The sequence below is a fragment of the Pholis gunnellus genome (assembly GCF_910591455.1).
Source record: "Pholis gunnellus genome assembly, chromosome: 23".
Lineage (NCBI taxonomy): Eukaryota > Metazoa > Chordata > Actinopteri > Perciformes > Pholidae > Pholis > Pholis gunnellus.
This window is the reverse complement of record NC_136550.1, coordinates 12,332,121-12,354,680: the sequence shown is the minus strand read 5'-3', so window position 1 is coordinate 12,354,680 and position 22,560 is coordinate 12,332,121. Positions and strand designations below refer to the sequence as shown.

At 45.1% G+C, this 22,560-nt stretch overlaps 2 protein-coding genes across 2 annotated transcripts in view; both read right to left on the bottom strand.

Moving 5' to 3' along the window:
* kirrel1a (kirre like nephrin family adhesion molecule 1a) overlaps positions 1-10,435 on the bottom strand; it is a 28,176-nt gene extending 17,741 nt beyond the window's left edge. Inside the window, exon 1 of the mRNA XM_079185208.1 lies at positions 10,269-10,435. Coding sequence (XP_079041334.1) covers positions 10,269-10,314 — 46 coding nt within the window. The 5' untranslated portion in view covers positions 10,315-10,435. The remainder of the gene's footprint in view (positions 1-10,268) is intronic.
* Positions 10,436-15,028: 4,593 nt separating this feature from the next.
* il13ra1 (interleukin 13 receptor, alpha 1) lies at positions 15,029-22,208 on the bottom strand. The gene is made up of 10 exons (XM_079185309.1): positions 21,983-22,208; positions 21,303-21,451; positions 20,726-20,849; positions 20,486-20,585; positions 18,546-18,748; positions 18,075-18,202; positions 17,024-17,147; positions 16,667-16,763; positions 16,504-16,585; positions 15,029-16,297 (listed from the first exon to the last, which is right to left on the bottom strand). Exons 1-10 carry the CDS (start codon positions 22,053-22,055, stop codon positions 16,202-16,204), a joined length of 1,176 nt encoding a protein of 391 aa, XP_079041435.1. The 5' UTR covers positions 22,056-22,208; the 3' UTR covers positions 15,029-16,201.
* Positions 22,209-22,560: the final 352 nt, after the last annotated feature.

The following is a 22,560-nucleotide window of genomic DNA, read 5'->3' as shown; positions in this document are numbered from 1 at the left end:
CACGGCCACATAGAGCTGCGACCATGACCACATGCACACCAACACACCCACACACACACACAAACAAAAACAGGCAGCGCAGATGACCTAACCTTCACCACATGGGCTAACCAACACACACACACACACAAACACAACCACAAACATATAATCGACACGTAGAGGCGGTTTCCTGAACATGGATTACACCACGACTCGTCGCGGCGGAGCATCTCCGGCTCCGTTGGGAATGGTTCTCAGTTTAGTCTAGGATTAAATGCAGCCCTAGTCAAAGTTTGGAAAGGGATTAGGATTAAACTGGGGCCTAGGACAACAGCCCCTGCAGACACCGTGACACCGACTTCGGTTTGTCAAAGCCGACGCAAAGCCAAAGGCGAGCACGCACAGCACGGCCCGGGTGACTCACCAAGAGCACGGCCACACACGCCGCCATAGTGTGAACCACCACAGCAATTTAGCCCAAGAGCACCTCTCGCGCCGTACGATGGTGTTTTAATAGCAAGGTAATGAACCGTCAATTTGTTGCCGAAAATGACTGAAAGGGTCTACGCACGCGAAGATGTTTGGAGCTATTTTTAGTAAGTGTGCTGCTCATGTACCCTGCGTTTCTTGATTTGGCACACACCCCGCTGGTAGGTGGTGAATGTCAAAGCTTGCTGAACAGCATCTAAACCCAGAGTCTGTGGGACAGGGGGCGAGGTTGGAAGTGATGCCGTGCAGCCGAGGGTTCTGGGAAAGGTTCACTGATGGCATTCGGTCTCATTAAATCAGATGCTATTAAAGCAAATGGCATTTGTATGGATTGTTATGCATCGATGTAATTATCTTTGTGTCTGGCGCCCTCCCCGTACCCCTCTGTACCCCTCCAACGAAGTCCCTCCCTGCCTACCTCTCCCTCGCTCCTCTCCAGCCAATCCCGCGCTTCGGCTGGATCACAGACTTGCGTCGCCATAGCAACAGCTGACGTGGAAAGTAACTGCCCCAAAAAAAAAAAAGAAAAGTTTTCTGTACGAGCGTGTCTGCGTATGTGCATCTGTGTGTCTGATGAAATCCTCCCCAGCGCTCGGTACACCCATTTTTCTGAAAAACACATCTTTCAATGACCTCATCCTCCCTCTACCTATCCAATTAATACCGCACTGGTCTCTCATTATTTCTCTCTTTCAGCACCCCCCCCCCAGCCCACTCGCTCCACCGTTAGTCAATCCGCTCCAAATTGATTTTGTTATCTGTGTAATTCCATATCGCCGCCGCGTGATGCCGATGTGTTGGTGTTACGGAGGGGCTGCTGGGAAATGAGATGCAGGACTAGGGGGAACAAAGAGACGGCGAGGTCCACAGACACAGAGCGCTGGAGTGTAACGGGGGAGGATGACATCATTGTTTCAGGACAAAGTTGCAGCCACAGGAGTCATGCGGCACTGACTTGGCCCTCCCTGCTTTCTGCACATGACTGTACATACGTCGAGGTGTCAGTCCGTCAGTCAGTCAGTCGGTGCCGTGTGTCTGCTGGAGTTCTCCCTCAGTGTTTGTTTTCCTAAAGAGCTGACCCGAAAATGTGAGGATCTGAAGAAGTACAGCAATGTGCATTGTAATTGTATACATGCATTATTAATGCACGTAGCCTACATATATTTTTATGATGATGTAGGCACTATTATGTAACTTCTCTAGACGTGCAGGTAATGCACTCAAAAAAACGTCAAATCTTAAGTATAAGTAAGTAAATCCAAAGTATAATTACTTGTCAAAATAGCTCATAACACTTAAAATAACCAGCAACAATGAGCTATAGGGACTTGTTTTGAGACAATGCATCGTCAACGTCTTGTTAAGTGAAAACACTTCTTACTATACTGAGAACTACAGGCTTATTATGACAACACTAATAATGAAGAATAGCTCAAAATTAGCTTTCACAGCTAATTTCAAGATCTCTTTTTATCTTGAAAGGCTAAATATTACATCTTATTTCTTATTACCAAGCTAATTTTCCCTTGTTCCATGAACAGATTTCTTTTTTAAATTAAAAATTGTAATTGCATTAATTTAAACACCCTGTATTCATTGCATTTTTTACTTACTTTTGAACTAAGTGGCCTTTTTTCCCAGTGTGCTCATTTTTATGACTGCATTATTGATTCACCTCCAGTCTGCAAAAAGATGACATCATCGAACCGTGTGTGGAAGTGGATGTGGTCACCGGGACGTTACCCATTGGTCTGCGGTCTACGGTTTTTGAAGCCAAGAGTTCGTCACTTTTGCCGTCGCCATCTTGCAACCAGAAGTGACACGAGAGGGCGGAGCTACGTACAACGCATTGCTGAATGAGACATTTTTAAGGCGACAAATAACAAATAACTTCCCTGAACTGAAAACACTTAAAGCTCTAAGAAGAAAACACGGACAACTCCCAGACCGGAGTCAGACCTGTCAATCACTGTGTAGCCCCGCCCTAAAGCATACCCTGCTTTATGGTCTAAATCATTAACTAAATGATGATCATGTTGTAATTAAGAAGGCTTTAAACGTCATGTTCACAATGTTTACCGAGGTAATAAATCAGATGAGAAGTAGAGTCAGAGACTTCTATACAATCGGACTTATTTTTGCAATCAGAAAAAAAAAAGAAATAGAAAGAATGCAAGTTTAAGGCACTTCCGCATTGGCTTCATATTTCAGAAGGTTGTCCAACTAACAACCCAAAGCCCAAATACACCCTCAATTATTGCTGTAAATTAATGTTCTGTCAGCCAACTAATCAATAAATCGACCCGTCCTCTCAGCTCTCACGTCTACACATGTAGTGCGTGAGCGCATGCAGCTTCTCCCTCTATTCACCCGGCTGTGGGAACTCTACCACCTGTGCCTTCTCTCAACAACATGGCCGCCTGGCAGGACGGCCATAATAACCCGTCGCCATGGCGAGATGGAGGGGAGCGGGGGAGTGAATGGCGGCGTCCCGCTGAGTCCGCTGACACCGTGTCACTCAAACACAAAGGTGACTCCTGGAGGAGGGAAGATCAGGGCCGAGAGGGGCGAAAGCTCCAGAGAGAGAGAGAGAGACACAGACTCCTTCCTTTGTTTGCCGCATTGTCTGCCTGCTCGCTCCCTTCCTCTGTCACCTCACCTTGCCGTCCTCCCCCTTACTAGCAGTCAGCGACCTCTCTCTTTCTCCGTCTCCTTTGTGGCCTTGCCCCCTTCTCACTCCCCATTCACTTCCCTTTGTCTGGCAGGCATCTACTTAGAAGTGATCAATCCTCCTTCTCTCCCCTCCACCTACAGCCTTGCTCCCTTTCCTGGGCTACCTTTCCCTCCATCACTCCTCCCTCTCGTTCCTTCTCTCCATTACTATCAAAATGGTTGCTGTGGAAACAGTTTATTTGGAAATGGCGGGAGGCAAATTATTCCGGCGCTTTTGTCCTTTTTGATAGTGCCGTGTGCACGAGAGCCGCACATGCTCCTGTCTAGGTGTGTGTGTGTGCGTGTGTGTGTGTGTGTGTGTGTGTGTGTGTGTGTGTTTCACATCTGAAGAGCTTTATTTGTACCAAACCCCTGTTACAGACATCGTTACCATAGCTACAGCCAGTGAGGACCACTGACACAATGACACAGTGGCCATGGCAACCCCAGGATCAGTGGTGGGTGATATGATAATTCGTGGACGAGGCGTCTGACACATTACGGGCACATGAATATGCTGAAGCGCTGGAGAGCCGGCCCGTCGCTGGTAATCCACGAGACAAAGAATACTGCTGCAACCAAGGGTGACCAGACCTAACAATAGCTCCTCTGGATAAGCTCGAACAAGAGGATGCAGATCAGGCTGCTACTCTGCAGCAAGGGGGGGGTCGGCCGCAGAATTCAACCGGCACAATCGATATCCTGATGAATCAAGGATTCAAGGCAGTGGTCGCCCCATTGATTTGGGGCCAGCGACCCATTCCTGAGGCCACTCTGCCTCCACACGCCACACGACAGCACGTAAACATCCGCGCCATCGGCTGTGACAGCTCTCAGATGGTCTGCCGATTCGGCGGCACGGTAATGGCATCCAGCAGCCGGACTATTTTACAAGCGGCGTCCCGTCGATAAATCACCTCCTCCAAGGTCTGCTTTAATTCAATCCCGTGTAATCTAATTTTATTGGTATGTGCTGTAGCTTCTTGCAATGTCATCTGTCACAAACCATCCAATAAAAGCCCCGGGCCTTGACCTCCGAGAGCAAAGTAATATTCATACAGAGCCCCTCGCCAACATCGCCAACATCGCCACCACATTCTGGGGCTTTGGAGAAGAGGCTTCTTTGTTGATAGGAAACACACTTAAGGCCTGGAGAGCAAAGTGAGAGGGGTGATAGTAGATCTGGGTGCAGTATGGTAGAATTCTACATTTTAAAGCCTTGGGATAACATTAGAAAAAATACAACTCGTCTAATACAGTGGTTCTCCACCGTTTCAAGTCTTTTTAGGCTTGAAATACTCTCTCATGATATATCTTGATCATGAGTTAATATAGAGTATTATCTTAGGCAACAGTGCGCTTCCAACTTTGTGTCGACACTTTTGTCCCTTTCCTGTTTCAACATGACAACGACCCTTATGCACAAAGCCAAATTGGTTTTCCCCAGTTTGGTGTGGAAGAACCGGACCGGCCCGCACAGAGCCCCGACCTATCACCCAACGCCAGCGCTGGAAGCTCACTAATAATAAGCTTCACTAACTGGCTGAATGGGAGCGAATCCATGCAGCCAGGTTCCAAAAGAGAGACGAAGAGCGGAGCCTGTTACAGCTGCACATTAATGTCCACGGTCCACATAGTCTCATGTAGAACATCTTCCATCAACTTCTAATGACAAGATGTAAACCGGGTGAAGCCTGATGTGGAGTTCAGGTGAGCCTCGAGGGCATGGCATTAGTCTTTGACAAAATAATGCATCTGAATAACGAGGCTTTTAATGACTGGATTTCCAGATTATTACCGCAAAGAGATGGCTCACTCATTATTTGCAGCAATCTAGCCCGCAGGCTGTTGTGTTACACGTACTGTGGTAACCGATGTAGCTGGACGGCTGACCCTAATGTTGTTATCGCAAAGGGAAGATGGATGGAGCAAAGTCGAATCTCTCCCTCTCTGTCCCTGTAGAGGAGCCGAAAAACTGGGAGAGCGGAGAAATGAAGTGACATCATCAGCGTCAGCCACATTCCTGCGGAGGGAGGGGGCGAGGGGGAGGACGGGGGGGGGGGGAGAGACAGAGGAGGAGGAGGAGAATGTCCCAAAACTTTTGAGGTTACAGGACCGACATCCCCCCTCCCCCATCCCCTTAAACACACATTCAACAAAAATGCACCCATTCTCCCCCCCCTCAGCTTGTGTGCGTGCATGTTTTTAAAGTGCACGTTTGTGTGTGTGTGTGTTACAGTACATGGGCTCCTCTTCCTCATCATGCGCTCCCTGTTTTAATTCATGTGCCTCTCCTCCTGTCCCCTCCCCCACCGCCTCCCCTCCACTCATACCTCCCCCTCCCCTTCTTCTCTTTCTCTCTCCACCGACCAGAGGAATGCAAGAACCACATCTGGAACTTATTAGAGAGGAAGAGAGAGAGAGAGAGAGAGAGAGAGAGAGAAAGGGGGAGTTGGAAAGAGAAGGAGAAGTAATGGTGAGAGGGGGGGGGAGTCGGATTGAAAAAAAAAAAAAAAGTCCAGGAGGGGACAGAGAGGGAGAAAGAATGAACTTTGGTGAGCAGAAAAGGGCTCATGTTTGGGAGAGAAAGGCAAGGAAGCGAAGAAGAAAGTGAACAGCGACGCCGATTAAAGCCAATTAACCTCGGCGGGGACGGGGCAGGGGGGGGGGGCTCGGCTGGGCCCTCAGACGTGGGTTCAATCACTCCAGATTCCAGCGCAAATGTAGCCTTTGAACCGGCCTCGGCCATATTCTGTCTGAATGAGCAGCTTCACTGTCCCCACTGAGGGAGCAGTCAGGCCTGAGTAATGGTGCCTTTCTCTCAGCCGCTGGCCTCCCGACCACTCCTCCTCCTCCTCCTCCTCCTCCTCCTCCTCCTCCTCCTCCTCCTCCGTCGTCCTCGTCCCTCTCTGCCGGCTCGCTTTTCTTTTCATCCAGCACGCCCTCCTCCCTACACTACAATACCGTCTTCACCCCCCCCCCCCCCCCCACCACCTCACCACCTTTTAAACAAACCCCCCCCAAAAAAAGTCTAATCACTCTCCATCAGGCTTCACCCACCTGCCCGCAAGACTACCCCTCTTTGTCCCCCCCTCCTTCTCTCACACTTCTCCCCCCCCAAAACAACTTTTGTAACCCGCCCCACCCCTTGGCCATCACCCCAAATTGGTCCTCGCTGCAGAATGTGGCCGTGCAGTTTGTGAAAACAAGGCCAATAGATTCAGTCAGATGTGATAAAGTGTTCCTCTCTTGCTCGGGGGACTCTGCATAAAGAAGCGTTTTAAGGGAATGTGTGTTTTTTTCTCCCCTCTGTCTTTTTATAACTCGGATGCCCCCGGCCTGTCAAACACGATCAGGTTATGGGGCCTTTAAATCCTGAGGCTTCACTTGAGAAACATCCATGTAGCTGCTCAGTTTTTGATTGAATACCTCTCTGACCACAAGTTTGATAATGAAGCTATCTGACTACATTCTTCAGGTTTTCACTGCAAGCTGATTCTTTTTCCTCCAAGCGCCACTTCAAGAAGCATTCTGGGACCCTCGTGGCCAGAGGAATGCCCTGAGACAAACACATCAGCTGGGGGGGGGGGGGGGGCAGCAATCACCACGTCACACACCGAGGAACACCCGCCGCGACACAAGTGCCAAGAATGTGTTGATTGAACGGAGCTCAATGAGCAACAACAGGCGTGGACGTACATCGTGACATCACAGCGATCGCCTTCAGTGGCTGATGTCAATTAGGGATGCTTTTTTCGGCAAATAGGCTTCATTCGGAATCCCGTAAAAGAACCGTGACCCGTCTTCGCGTATCAACAGTAGGATGCTCCGGAGCCACATCTCGCTCACGCTGGGATCAAAATTTAAAACAGACTTCTGCCTCGCTACATGTGTCATTCCAGATCTCCACTCTGAGCCGGAGAGGGTTCACCATAGCGCCACAAAATGGTTGGCTGGCCTTGAAGCCACGGCAGAGCGCTTTCAGAGGGGTTCATGGAGCTGTAAATAATTCTATAAGTGATAATCCATGAGCTCCATCGCAGGAGGACGTTGACAAGTTGGGAGTTTCTGTAGGTGGCACTTTTTTTCCCTCTTCATCAGCCACAGTAGCAGACACGACGGCTCATGTTCAAATCTCTCACAGCCGTTAAATGAGCAGGAACCAGTCCACCCAAGTGCAGCTTTAGTGGTTATTACAGCCCCCCCCCCCCCCCCCCCCATCCTTCTAGAACCAACACAGTGTTTGAATTTCTCCAGACCTGCACGAGTGTAATGAAACGGGGGTCTGGTTATTCTGAGATTAGCTCGAGCTAACTACTCAGTTCTTTTATTCATCGTGAATACATTAAAACACATCACTTGCTGCGTAACAGAGGATTTGTTTGCCCAGAAAATGGAGGAAAAACAGAGATTTCATGTACCAGCAGTCTCTAGAGTCACTGTATATGAATCAGATACCGAGAGTGGAAAATTCTGAACTTATTTAGACGAGAATGTCACAGAGAATTACTGGCAGGAATGCCTCAAATGTTGTAAATCAGCAGTTTTAACAGAGTGTTTTAGTATCGTGCTGGATTCTTTATGAGGCTTTGCTAATTCTTCATGTTATTTGAACTGTTACAGCCCACTTTGAGACATTAACATCAGCAGTGACCACAAGCTCGCTGATCAAACCAGCCTTGAGCGTAGAAGCCCCCCCCCCCCCACACACACACACACACACACACACACACTCTCTAATCTGTCTGACTCCAGCAATATCTCTGAATATTTTCTCCGCTGCTCACAACACAGGAATCCGTCTGAGGTCTGTGATTCAGGGCCTCCGTCCACACAAAGGGACGGAGGCTGACACACGGCACACCTGCACCGGAGCCTTTGTCCGAGTCAGCATTTGAGCCCCGTGCCCCCCCCCCCATCCGTAGGTGCAGTGCTGCAAGTCCAAGCATCAAGGCTCTCCTGCTCATTAGGAAGTTAAAGGCGTGCGTTTGCGATGATTGATTATGCAGTAACATTAAACAGCTGCATTAATGGTGGACGTGTTACCAGGCTGGTATGTAGATACAAGGCCGGGACACTGAATCAATCACACCGGTGGTGCAGCTAGATGTACTGAATCTAAATAACTTGTGATTCACCAAAGCTTTAATTAGCCGCTTGACTAATAACCATCCAATCATTAGCACTAGTAGGCAATTACATGTGTGCAAATTGCAGGCCATGAAATAATGTTTTACTTGTCTAATGAAAAGATAAGAGTCTGGGTGCTCTGAAGAAAAATGCTCCCAAAACCTAAAGACGAGTGTCATCTCTTTTAAAGGCGATATTAACTCCAGCTCTCTCTCTCTGGGTAATGTGTACTCCTCTCTTGTTTTTGTTTTTAAAAAGCACAGTGCAACATTTACTACACCATTTTACATCGCACTGAACATAACGCAGCCTGCTAATCTTGCCTTCGGGAAAGCCTTCGAGAGCAAACGTCTTTGTGCTCGAGAGCCCAACGCGGAGCAATAATGGACTTTACAGTTGTAACGGTTCTACAGCAGACAATAGGGCACATGGCTCCACATGCAAATAAGGCTGTGTTTATGTGTGTGTGTGTGTGTGTGTGTGTGTGTGTGTGTGTGTGTGTGTGTGTGTGTGTGGCTGTGTGTGTTTATGCACGTCCGCATGTGTCACTGAGCTAGTCATGTGGACTGAACGGTTTATGAGTGGACAAACAGGGCAACAGCATGTGACAGTAGTGAGGGGTCTCTGTGGAGAGAGCAGGGGGGGGGGGGTGTTTGCGTGCTCTGCCGACATATTACCAGATTGTGTCATACGTGGATTCGAGGAGCGCCTGCTTGGTTCAATGAAAAGGAGCCTGCTCCTCGCTGTAGAAAGATTGCGGCGTGCTTGCGTGAACCCTCAACAGCACACCATGGGTGGATGCTGAGCACGGCGAGCCTGGCTGAGCGATACAAAGCCTGGCAGACACGGTGACATCATCCCTTTCCCATACCTTCCCTTCCCCGAACACGCCCCCTACCTATGATGAAGTGGCCAGCCGGCCAGCCGTGCACGCTCCCGGTCAGCCAAGGTAGACAATAGGGGGGAAAGGGAGGTTTGCCGTGGAAGCGCGTCCACGACGACACAGATATGCCTCGATCAAACAGGTAGCTTATAGAAATTACAACCATCCTCTCCTCCTCCTCCTCCTCCTCCTTCAACCTCCCGTCTCCCAGCAACTCGGCTACAGCGGTGATTATCATAAGCCAATAGCCTACCTGGTACCCTACAGGTATGGAAGGGGGAGCAGATGCATGGGTGCTGCTGCTGCTAAGTGCACACGCCTCATTGTGCCATCGTGGAATGCACAGAGAGGGTGAACATGGGCTTTGTGTCAAGCACACAGGTACGACACAAGGACAGGAGCATCAGAGTGGGTGGTGTGTGTGTGTGTGGGGGGGGGGGGGATAGCTATACAAGCTGTCTTTCACTACAGGATCACTACAGGGGCTGGTGGAAGTGGTCTCATTGACTGACAAGCCATTCAGATGCTGCTGGCATGTAGAGCAGCGCTGGTCAATCACTGTCATTCCCGTCACGTCCACGGCGTCCTCAATAACGCCACTGAGGGGTTTGTCATGTGCAAAAGGTCACTCAGGCCGGTGGGCGAGCACGCGCCAGTCATGTTCAAGTTGGACGCACGCGCGCGCAATCGAACGCGTGTATTCGCACACGCGTGCAGACAGCGGCGCGAGACAATGATTGGTAAAAAAAAAATAAAATAAAATGTGTGGTGAGCCATTGCTGCGGTGCGGACACGCTGTCGCACGCGTGAGCGCGCTCACACGATACCGCACGTGCACGGACACGCGCACACACACACGCCTAAGGTGATCCATTGCTGCGGCTCATATGGGAATGCTATGAAATCACGTTATGTGCCTGTCCTCCTTTTATCTCCCCGACAAAAGACACACTTGTGAAGCAATACAAATGGAGGGCTCTCTCTGTGTTAAAGCCTCTGTAGTTTCACACAACATTACAGTCAAACATTACTCGCCGTGTTATGCGCTAAAAAGAGAGAAACGCAGCCTTACCAGTTTGAAAACTCAACACCAAACTCAGGAGCAGCAGCCTCTGCATGGTTCAGCCGACCAATAAGTCCGTTATTGGCTCAAACCTCCGTGAGGACAGCATCAAAAAGCGGGAGTTTACTGACTTTAATAGTAATTATGCTTTGAAAAATAATCCTCCTGCGTCGTCGCTCCTCGTGTGTCCCCTGACTCGGCTTGGACTTGCTCGGGTTTTACACCATTTCACTGCTTTTTCTCGCCTCTCTCCTCTTCTTCGCTCTCCAGCGACAGTCCGTTTTCTACTCTACGCGGACGCGGTAAGCTAGCAGTGGTGACACCGGAAACCGTCGGTCATTCTCTTCAAAATAAAATCCCTCTTGAACAGGACGGTTACGACATTGCTAGAGAATTGTGAAGAATTGTAATCAGTCAATAATATATCGAACAAACTATCAATAAAAGTATTATTCATATAATAAACACATGATAGATTCGTTCTAGATCATATTCACAGTGTGTATTGTGTTTGATGTTTCATTTACTGCATAGTCCTGTACAACCCTCTACGTATGTAAGGTGATTCCTCTTCTAAGTGCCACTGTCATATAGAATGTTTTTATTCCTAAAAAATAAAAAAAGCTTTTCCTTCAAAATAAACCCTGCAGAGTTTTTGTCCTGAACCCATTTTCTTCAGAAGTATAAGCATGACTATGTGCACGCTGTAGCCTCCTCTAACCCCACCACTCTTCTAATAATTGTCTTTATTCTGAGCTTTTTTAGGAAACATTGAGGGATTCATAGCTGGTAACTCTTATATTTAGAGATTGTGCTTTTATTCATCTAAAAGTATGGTGGAAAAGTTTGCTAAATATTTTTTATAATTCAATAATTATACTGGGAAAATATATATCCCCCAATCATAATACTCTAATTTAACACCTATAAATATAAGGATGTACATCGACAAGGTCTTCTTTTTAAACAATAAGAAAGTTCAAAAACATTTTTTGACATTCACTGACAAATCAGAATAAAATAAAAGTTCACACAATGCGACAACACGCTACTTCCGGTTTTGTCCTCGCTGTAATCTCTCTGACTTGACGTCATACTCTCATTAACGGGGCATTCCTCTCTCTCTCTCTCTCTCTCTCTCTCACACACTCACGATCTCTCTCTCTCTCTACCTCTCTCTCTCTCCCTCTCCCTCTCTCTCTCTCTCTCTCCCTCTCCCTCTCTCTCTCTCTCTCTCTCGCTCTCTCTCTCTCACGTCAGCAGCACCACAGCACTGCCCCCTTTTTTCTCTCCCTCTGGATCTTGCACAGGCCAACACCGGCAAAAGAATACATTACGAAAAAAAAAGAGAAATAAACCAGCTTAGAGGGGCATAATCATTTTTGACACATTTTCTGTTGTCGGGACTGCTTTGAGTTCTGTTGTTCACAGTGTTTCATTAGGTGGTGGTGTCATTCTAGACACAGTAACTTACCTCCACATCTGTATCCACCTAGTTTTTTTTAAATCATTTTTATTTAAGAATAATGCAGACGTCACACTTAAAAGATAAATATATAGAGATATAATACATCAGAAGATAGCATGAATGAGGTCAGCTGTTACTGAACATAACTGAGCATGTCATAGTATCATGATGTCACACGGAGCTTTAAGGTCAAATTAATATTAAAAGGAGATGCTTGGAGTTATGAGGCCAAAAGTACTGTGCGGATATTCACGGACACTATTCCTTCCTAGAATAATAATATTTAGAGGGAAAAGGCAGTGATGTCACTGTGAAGCAACACATGATGAATAAAAGGACCGTGTCCTCATTCCTGTCACATAATGTAGGCTACAGATTTTGGTGATGGTCCTGCGCGAGACCGTAGCCGTCACTGGTCTGCACAGTGAGCCGGTTTCGTCCCGTCTCAGTCCAGTGGAGAGGGACTTACGCTGGTACTGGAGCGCCCCCTCGCGTCATCGACCAAACACGACCCCTGCATGTGCCCCAAGCGCAACTGGAACACTGTTCCACAAATATCTGCGCATGCGCACACACCAGATATATTCACCTTTTTTGTTCCCAGAATATTGTGGTTTGTGTCCACCTTTACTGCCTGACAAGAGCCCTCCGGAGGGGCTGCAAATGCAGAAGATGACTAAAAGCAATAATTCATATGTGCACGTGTTGCGAATGGTTCACGGATATATATAGTGTAGAGTCTGTAATGTTTTGTAATTCATTTTTGTTTGTGTGTATGTGTGTGTAAAAGTTTAATTCCAATACTATGATTGTAATTGTGATAATTGCCACAGGCTACTGTCAAATTCCAAGGGTTTTTGAACAAGATCATTTTATCCCGTTAGCCATGTTACTCCCTTTAACATGTTATAACTCCTTTTTCTGCAGAAAACGAGCCCAAAAAGCAGAATAAAGATAAAACAATATTTATTTTATTTTAAAGCCAGGTAAAATCAAATGTAGCCTATAATACAAATAGAGATAAAACGTAGATGTGCCCCAATAAGACAATGGTATCAGTAAAGAAAAAAATCGTGCTCATATGAGTACACCGAATCGCCGAAATGGACTTAATATATACTCGCAATTTGTTCATAGCTAGTGTAAATTTACCAAAAGAGAACAAAAGACTTGACTTCACGTGCATGGAAGGAGGAGGATGATGGGTCCGTGTGCTTATCTGTTCACTACAAGCCATATTATTGCTCAGATAGTGAGGAACGACTATTACAGCATAATAATCTGCAACCAAAACAATATCATCTTTTCCAACGGACAAAAATGACCGCAGGTCTGCCGTGTGGCACACAGAGTGACTCATCTCTGCCGGGACTCGAACCCGGAGCCTCTGGATTAGAAGTCCAGCGCGCTATTCCATTGCGCCACAGAGACTGCGCCAGGATAAGAAGGGCCTGGCACGCTTTACATACATATATCCTCTCATATCGCTGCTTTCTGCATCCTCGCAGCATCAGGACCAGTCTGGGCCGACATGTTGGCTCTGCCGGGCCCAACCACCAGAGGGCGCTGTTGCTCCGTCTGAGGTGGGAAGTCGGTCTGAGATGAGTCAGGTTAGCCGGCGTGCAACAGGAAGTCTACAGCTCGTGTTTGAAAAAGTAAAGGTCACCTCATCGTAGACGCTATTTCAGTTCAATTCAATTCAATTTAAAGGGGCTTCATTGGTATGGGAAACATGCATTGAAATTGCCAAAAGCAACGATGAAATAAAAACAAGAACGGTACTTACAAAAAGTAAATATCTACTAGAATGCAGAAATGTGTGAACAAAGCGGTGCGAGTTAACATTGCAAAATTGTTATGAAATACATAAACAAGTAATTATTTATCTTAAATATGTAAGCAGTGTGTACAGATAAATAAACAATGGAGAACTGTGTGAACACAACACATGTTAAGGCCTCCGGAGCTTTCATTTTGAAACTGCGCCACCGGGTATCTTGTTTAATCCATGCTGGTTTAACGCTCGTCGCTAGAAAATAAAAACGCCTGAACAGAGCCAAAATGGTGCCTGTCGGAGCTTTGTATCCCCCGTTTTCACATTGAAATATTATATTTATTAGGCAATTTATCGGGGATTTGACAGATTTTGAAACAAAAGGCGAAACAAGACAGTTTGAACCAATTCACAGAGAAAAGGAACGCGTTTCTAATTAGTAATGCAATAAGAGCGGATGCTTGATATTCCTAACAAATAGCTCCGTGAAAACATGTAAAGGGTTTTATTTAGTGGGAAATGGGCATTTTACGGGCATTCTACACTTGTTAGTCTTGGACTCATCATTCACTCTCACATGTAGGTCCACCCAGTGGAGGTGCGTTATATGGCAACAGTGCTGAAGAATAACACTAGTGGGGTTACACCACGATTGCATCAGATAACCAATTCTGCCCCCCAACTCCTCCACATGCCCTCCACCACAGCGTGACGCGTCATTAATGTCTTGTCATCTTCGCTGTCTTTGCGCGCTTTTCATGTCAAGGACACCCCAGTGGAGCACAGAGCCAGGTTTTGTCCCGTGCAGCAGTTTGTGAGTCTGCCGGTCCACCCATCCTGTGAATCACGCGAAGCAACACGCACCCTGAATAATAACTCTGTACTGGCATCAACGCAACAGACACGAGCTCTTTCATAGTCATTTTCAGAAATGCTATTGTACAATTGCTCTGGGGAAAAAAGCCACAAGCTCTGCAAAATTAAGCAATTTCCAGCCCGATTTCGACACGTCCTCGTCTGGCTAAAGATTACTGAAGAAATTCCCTGCGAGTTTAAAACGGAGCAGAAATGAAACTTGTGTGTAATGAATCACCATCAGTCTTATTTTTCTAAGAAATTAGTTTCGCTTTCAATTCTGGGGATCCCACTAATTAAAAAAAGACTCGATCGGCCTTAAATTGGTTGGTTTAATACTGGAGGTTTGATTATATCAGAATGTCCAGGTCTACGTGCCCAAATATGGTCTGCAGGGTGAACTGCCTTAGGACCAATTGTGTTCCCATTTCATAGATGACCTTTAGGACACAGAGTATTCTGTTTGATACACAGTGGCTGACCACCCTTTTCCTACTAAATTGGGATCAATATTAGGAGTTATTTTTAATCTCACAGTGAGCACCGATGATGTTGCTTATAAACTCTTATTACTGTTATTGTTGCTTCATTGGATTACTGTGACTTTGTATTCAGAAATTGGTCCACAGTGAAAATGTAAAAGACACATATGACAGAAAAAATGACAAACATATTATATAATTATTATTTTTTCAAACAGAGTACACAAATAAGATAAGAATGAACATCTTTCTTAAAATGTCAAACTGCTCCTTTAAATCAGCAACACTGAATGCCTGATCTGTTATGTTTGTTTGATTGAAAAACTATCAAAGGAAGTGACATAAAATGAAAGTTCAAAAGTAGCACCCAGCATAAACCAGTCTGGGCACATCAAGAAAATATTCAACCTTCTTGCTTGTACAACACCATTATTGACACATCAGTATTTCATCAGCTCTACAAACACCTCACAGCTGCTCCTCTAAAAGCGGAAACAAACGCATTCATTGGGGAAGTTAAAGCATAACTTGGGCATTCTCAGACCTCAGATCCAGCAAGACCAACGACTTCAAGTAGATCAGCAGGCTTCAATGTGCAGCCACTGTCCTGTGGTCTTAGGCAGCACATAAACGGATTAAAAAAAAGACAACTCAAAGCTAAAAAATCTCTTTACTCTACCACATTGTGGTGGCGTGGGCGTGGTTGGGCTCAGCTGCAGAGGGGACAAAGTGTGGGGACGGAGTGGTTCAGGGAACGGTGCCGGTAAGAGGCGTAATCAGCCTCAGCTGTAGGCAATTGCTAATTGAATCTTTCTCCGTTAAAATCATCAGTAGGGCCGGAGGCGCGAGAGAACACACGGGCGGGCCGAGCGACGCTGGGAGCGAGAGGCCGACGGACAGGATCGCTCCCAGCTGGGCGCTGGAACCCATGGCGGCAGAGCGCCCCGGCCGAGACCAGCGTGAGCGGTGAATAAATAAAAAGACATTAAGAACCGCTTTCTGACTGTGCTGGCGTCATTGTGCCTCTAAGAACCCCCATGGTAACAGGGACATGTTACAGACATATTTTAAAAAGTGTCTGCACCCAGCACAGTAAACTCTATCAGTGAGATCCTGTAGGCAGCTCCCTGAAACCTGTAACAAGGCCTCCGTTATAAGATTGTGTAAGAGGGCAAAGTGTTCCCTGACGCTTGTCCAGGCAGGCATCAAACACTCAGGCCACAGCGCTGCGGTGAAATCTGTGCAGACCGTGTGGTTCTTCTAAAGACGTGTAGGTCGAGCCTACAAGTGATCAGTCTCTTGATTGAAAACAAGAATTTGGGAGATTTTGCAGATTGAAGGTGTTGCCACTGCAGATGATGTGTCAGACGTCCAGTCTGTTGATGAGGGCATCTTCCACCAGAGTGATTTTACAGCCGTCCTCTTCCTCTGGCGGGACGTACAGCTTGTGAACAGTGCACTGAGAAAAAGAAGTCATAAATAAATACAAACAAATAACATAATTCTATCAATGCCTCATTTGAATATTTAATTACATTTCAGAAAAGTTGTAATGCAAACAATAATTGTGTTAATGTAAGTAATCAACTGTGGGAGTTTCATGGTGATATCTATTAGTTACTTGTGTTACCCTGTTCACCGTGCTTTGACCCCAGACTTAGTCACCTTGTTGTTGTTGTTGTTGTTCGCAATATCGCTGAGGAGGTCCCGGGGTTCTGGTACTTTGGGGAAAATATATTTCTTATTCCTGAACAGAAAGAGTTAAATATCAGAGGCAAACAACTAAAACCGATCGGAGCAAAAGCAGAAAGATGAAGACTTAACATACTTCCTGCAACACACAAACATCAGGGCTGCCAGGCCAGCAAGCACCAGTGGGAGGATAATGGCAGCGTACAGCCATGCATCAGGATCTGTGTCTGCATCTGCATGCAAAAACATCGGCAACGTTATGATGGTCTGAGCGTGACCTACACAGCTGCTGCAGTGTTACAATTTAGTAAGAGTAGAGTGAAACTTTATACTTTAAGTAAAGTTCACTTTATACTTCAAGTAAAGTTCACTTTATACTTCAAGTAAAGTTCACTTTATACTTCAAGTAAAGTTCAAATCACTGTGTAAAAACAATAAAGAAAAATCTGAAGGGTGAAAGATCAGAAAACAGACAGAGAGGCGATGACCGTACCGAAATACTTCTCCTCACTCTCTGGTGTCTCTCCTCTGCTCGTACATGCTTTAATAGTCATATGGTACTGACAGTGAGGGACCAGCTCCAAGTCATATGAATTTCCTCCATTAACCTGTTTGGTCTGTAAGAAAATGAAGGCACGACAGTAACAGCGATGACTCGTTGAGTTGACTCATTGTTCTGACACAATACTCCGACAACATGAATGAATTCTGTGGAATTTCTGAGTGAACTACAGCCATAATAATCTTAGAAGCAACTGCTTATTGTGAATTTACGGTTTACATGAAACTGAATCTCAAGCTTTGAAATATTTCACTTTGAAAACCATCTATAAGGTGTATATATATATATATATATATATATACATATATATATATACACATATTTCAAGTGGTGTTAATTCAAAAGCTTGATTGAAGTTCTTTTAGGGTACAAATGATAGAAAACTACAGCTGAGCCTCATGCCGTCTTTAGTTTCATAGTTATTTGGTAGGAAACCTTCCAATTCATCCTGAGGGGATCATGATAGTCTACCAGATTGCATTACAATCCTTCCAACAGTCAAGGCATTTCACTCAAAACACAACAGTTGGTAGGATTCATCCTCTGGGAACCATGATATGAACCAAATTTCATGACATTAACAGTTTTATTATTTTACTGAAAGTTGCAACCTGCTGGTGGTGCTAGTGAAAAAGTCAGGAAGCTTCATCCTCTGGGGACAATGAGTCTCAATCCAGCTAATAGTTGCCATACCTAGTACTTTTACCTAGTTCTTTTGGGTCCCGTTTTCAACCCAAACTTCCTTGTAGTAGCTTTAAGTAACCGTGTGAAAGGAGGGATTCAAACCACATGAATTCATATAGATGGTTTAGAGGTAAGTATATAAATAAAACATTTCAATGTTAGAGCTACAATAAGGTATTCAGTTGCTCCTAAGATCCAAATTAGCACAACCATTATTTGCATCCATTGGATTGTCATATAAGAAAAACTAAACAAAGCTGCAATTTAATTATAAATATTGTACTGTTGTGTGTCTTACCTTTGTGTCACTACACTCAGTGTATTTAATTATATAAGTCCAAGGCAGTGGAATGTCAAGAGGAGTCCACATAATATGGAACTTATCCGTAGATTTAGTGACTGTCCAGTTAAGGGGAGGAGGTCGCACTGCATGGAGACAAACATTACAGAGATATAATAACTACAATCCAGTCACACACATCATGAAATACTGCAAAGCAACTGAGGCCATTTGAAAAAGTCTCTCTCCCTTAAAATGGCTGGGTGTCGTCCAAAGTTGTATGTTTGGGATTCATTACACAAGAACATACTGTACACACAGACTGACACACGCGCACACACACACACACACACAAAACATTTTCAAGAAAGAACAGAGAGTAACTTCTCTTTGAACCGAATGGGGAAGTGCGACGTATTTCATCAGAACGTTTCCTCCACAGGGCTCTTGGTACTAAATTAGTTCTGGTATTCCACTGGCCTTTTATACCTTTCATGGACATTTTCCTAAAGGTGTTCCTGGCAAACGTGTCGTTCAGCGTCCCATTAAACACGATGTCGATGGAGTGATGTATGTTCGCCTCCAGGTCACAACCAGTGCTGACGTTGTGACCATTGTAATGGTACGATGAACACTCCTGTATGGGACGTGAAGAGGGCTTCTCGACAACAGGTCCGTTAACCTCCGTTAACCTTGGAAAGATAAGAGAAAAAGGTCATTTACTCTCATGCTGCATACTATTCCGGAAATCCTCAAAGAAGTAACTGATTGAAAAATAATGAATTAATACAATTTACAAACATTTAAATAAGGCCAATTCTTCCCAGGTGATGCGACTCAGACCTAGCCAAGAGGACAACAACAGATATAAAACACTGTTGACATTCTGGAAAGGATCAATACCTCTCTTATGTCTGTATGATGAAGCCACAGCCAGCAGACGGCTAGCTTAGCTTAGCATAAAGACTGAAAACCATGGGAAACAGCTAGCCTGGCTTGGGACAGAGGTAACAAAATCAGCCTTCCAGCAGCTCTAAAGCTCACTAATGAACACACTTTACCCCGTTTATTTAATTCACACTAAAACCCAAAGAATGAAACAGGAAGTTAGGTGGTGTAACCACTTCTTATTTATTTTTATAATTTGCATATTGGGTCTCACACCTGTGTACATGAACAATGAATGGTCTACCTGTAAGCCTGTTTGGGCTGGGCATCTACTGCATTGACATCAGAATACAGACCTCCCATCTGAGAGGGTTTTTGTTGTTGGACATAATTAAGTCCATCTAAATGTCAGTACATTCAAGCACTATTTATTTGTACATATTTTCTAGTCCAACGTGATCATGGTCAATTCCAGAACTGAAATCGCTGATCAGGAAAAATAAAGTAAATCATCAGCGTGAAGTCTCCTGTAGGTTTAATCTTGGGATTAAGGGAAGGGTAGGTTCAAGAACAACTTTTTAGGTCACGGTTTTAACAATCTTGCGACGAGACAACCCAACGCGAGCCGACGAGAACGGGCATCAGGCAAACAACACTCGCCCCCGGGTGAAGGTCTTAAAAGAGTCCTCCTGGGGCCTGATTCAGTCAGAGGCCTCCCTTCGTGGTTGCCAACCATTTGGTTCCACTTTCCCAGATCTCCGCCGATCGGGGAGAAGCTTGAGAACCAGCTCTCAACGACATAACACAGAAATATTTATTTGGAGAAACGATTCCTACAAGTGCCTTCACAGTGAAAAAAGGCTTCCTTAACAAGAATGGAAATATTCTTCTTCAATTATAATAAAATAACTTTGGTCTCGATGACAATAAACCACTAAACTAAATAATAAAACAGAGTCAAGGACTCTACAGCTTCAGTGAAAAGGGACTTTTATTAACTAGGAGCCGGCCCCCACACTTTGGTAAAGGGAAAAGACAGAAAGTACCAGAGAATGAGGGGACTGAGACCTGGTTTTTGTCCTTTTAGTGGATTAATGAGAAAGATGAAGTAAGAAAGCTGAGTAACCTTGAGACTACATGTTTTACTATGATAGGGGCCAAATGTAAAATGATGGATGATTTACAGTTGCATTAGACTGACACAAATAGATTACTGGAAATAGATTTTACTCTCTTCCCCTCTTAATTCACCGATACATTACCAAACATGGCATGGGTCCTGAAAAATAAGCGTCACATAGTCAACAAACAGTTCCTAAACTGAGGCCTGGACTGATAAACAAAAGATTAGCAATAACATATGAAGAATTCTGCCTCGGTTGAACCCTAGCTTATTACTCCCAAATGGTCCCCGACAAAAGAACGCGTAACAGAAAATAATGCGATACAGCTTCCTCACACGCATTGTGAACGTTTGATGTACAGCACTGCTCCCCAGTGATTGTGTAAGTACAACATGTAAAGAAAATAAACAGACATACCAATAAAAGAACCTGAGATCTTGAGCTTGGCTGGCTGCGTGCCAGGAGCAGTAGGTTTGTGTGGCGGAGTAGATGTAGCACTCCCAATCCCTCACCAGCACTGGGAGGAAATGAGACACACATCTTAATAAACCGACAGATACACGGATGTCAATGCGGTGCATGTTTGGTTCAAAAGGCACATCTCTTCAAGCAAAAATCAGGTGTTAACGCAAGTCAGCGGTGAGCAAAATGAGCTACCTGGGTAGTCGACGTTGACCGTAACCAGCTCACTGCAATGGTTGCCGCAGACGGTTTGAACCGTCATTTCCAGAAATCCTCCTTTCATCACAAAGTACAACTGCCAGAATTGATCTGAGACCACCTGAATCCACCAAGAACAGAGAAACAGAACAAACTGAGTGAACAAGCGAACCATCACCAGTAACACTGCAGCCCACCACCTTACTTCTGTGCTGTTAAGCAGATGCACAGTCTTATACTATCTGGGAGCAGAGAGCAGAGGAGACTGTTGTATCAAATGCAGTGAGCTCTGGCACATCGTCCTGATACATATCTATACATGTGAAGAATGTAATCGGTGGTGGAACGTAGCAAAGTACATTTACACGATATCTGGTACAATTGTGAGGGACTTGTGTTTTAACTTTAACATTGTACTTTTTACTCCATTTCATTTATCTGACTGCTAGAACTACTAGAGACTTTGCAGAATAAGATTAGAAACACAAAATGCTAGAATACTGACATATGAGTAACTGTTGTGGTGCGTCTGTGAGGTGCTATTTGCTTAATAGAGAAATAAATGCATACTCACGTCTTGTATAACGTCTTCAACGGTTTTGGTATTGACTTCTACTGCATACGTGCAGTTTTCTACTGAATGCGGTGGTGGTGCCCAGGACAACTGTGGGTCAAAGTCACTAATCCATTTCAGGGACACATTCTGTGGTGGTAAGATGTGGCCTTAGGTGTACAAAGAGAAAAGACTGAAATGTAAAACAGAAACATATGATTTCAGTGTGCCTTTAATTCGCCTCTTGATCTGTGAACCCGACCTAATACAACACCTAAAGCTCTTCCAGGTATAAAAGGTAGGACGGTTATTATGCGAATTCTCAGAATTGGTAGTAATGCTTGATTTATGAGGCAGCATGTAGTCAGAGTTGGCCTGAACTTCAACGGATCAGTCAAAGTAAGGATTTAGTATTTCCAGTCGAAGGATATACTCAGACATTAGTGTTAATCTGACTTCCATGCATTTTTATTTGACATTCATCTGGTTGTACTTAGTTAAAAACACGTTTCTCTGAGTTTACATGTTGTACGTGTTGTCTCGTTTAGCTGGGAATAACCAGACGGGCGTGACGTCAGTAGGCTCTACTGGGAAACACTGGGAAACACCGTGACGTAGTCCATGGCAAAATTGGAAGTGTGTGAAGGAAGCAGTCGACAATCCAAAATGTAACACACAACGCTATATGCGTCTTTTCTCACCGTGTTGGGATTCCACCGTTAGAAAGAGGCAGCTCAACACGAACAGCTCCAAACTTTGACACATCCTGGTCATCTTTCTTTCTTTAGAGTCTTATTCCTGAAGTTTATTTTCGAGGATCCCACGTTTTCCTTTAGCTCCCGTTCCTACCGACGGGCCGTCTGCTGTCCGGTCCGCTGTCACGGTTACCATTAAAAACGGAAGACGGTAAATGTCCGAGTTTCCACGTCAGCTCCCAGCTTTCTACGGACCGAGTGAGACGTGTCGGGAGGTTGGAATTGGGCGGAGTGCTTCCTCTTCGTGCTTCCTCTTTTTTGGGGTGCAAGTTTAATATCCGCCCACACAAACAAAACGCCAAGAGCTGCTCATATAAACATATATCATATAAACAATATTTCTAGAAAAATGTGTGGTTTTAATGTTCTACTAACTTGTAATTGTACCATGAACAAGTTGCCTTCCACACAAAATCATCATAATAATAATAATGGAGACATCCCTGCCGGGGAAAAACAAAAAGTCGGGTTGATAAAGGTATTGTTTATTTAAGTGATGACGTAGTTATGAACGATTACTTCTT

Bases quoted from the DNA above. Each gene is read 5' to 3' on its own strand.
- il13ra1 (XM_079185309.1), bottom strand. From the start codon at position 22,055: ATGACCAGGATGTGTCAAAGTTTGGAGCTGTTCGTGTTGAGCTGCCTC. The intron at 16,586-16,666 runs GTATGTTAAGTC...CTTTCTGTTCAG, and splicing joins ATGTTTGTGTGTTGCAGGAA to GAATAAGAAATATATTTTCC. The intron at 16,298-16,503 runs GTGACTAAGTCT...TCTTTTTCTCAG, and splicing joins ACAACAACAACAACAACAAG to TGCACTGTTCACAAGCTGTA.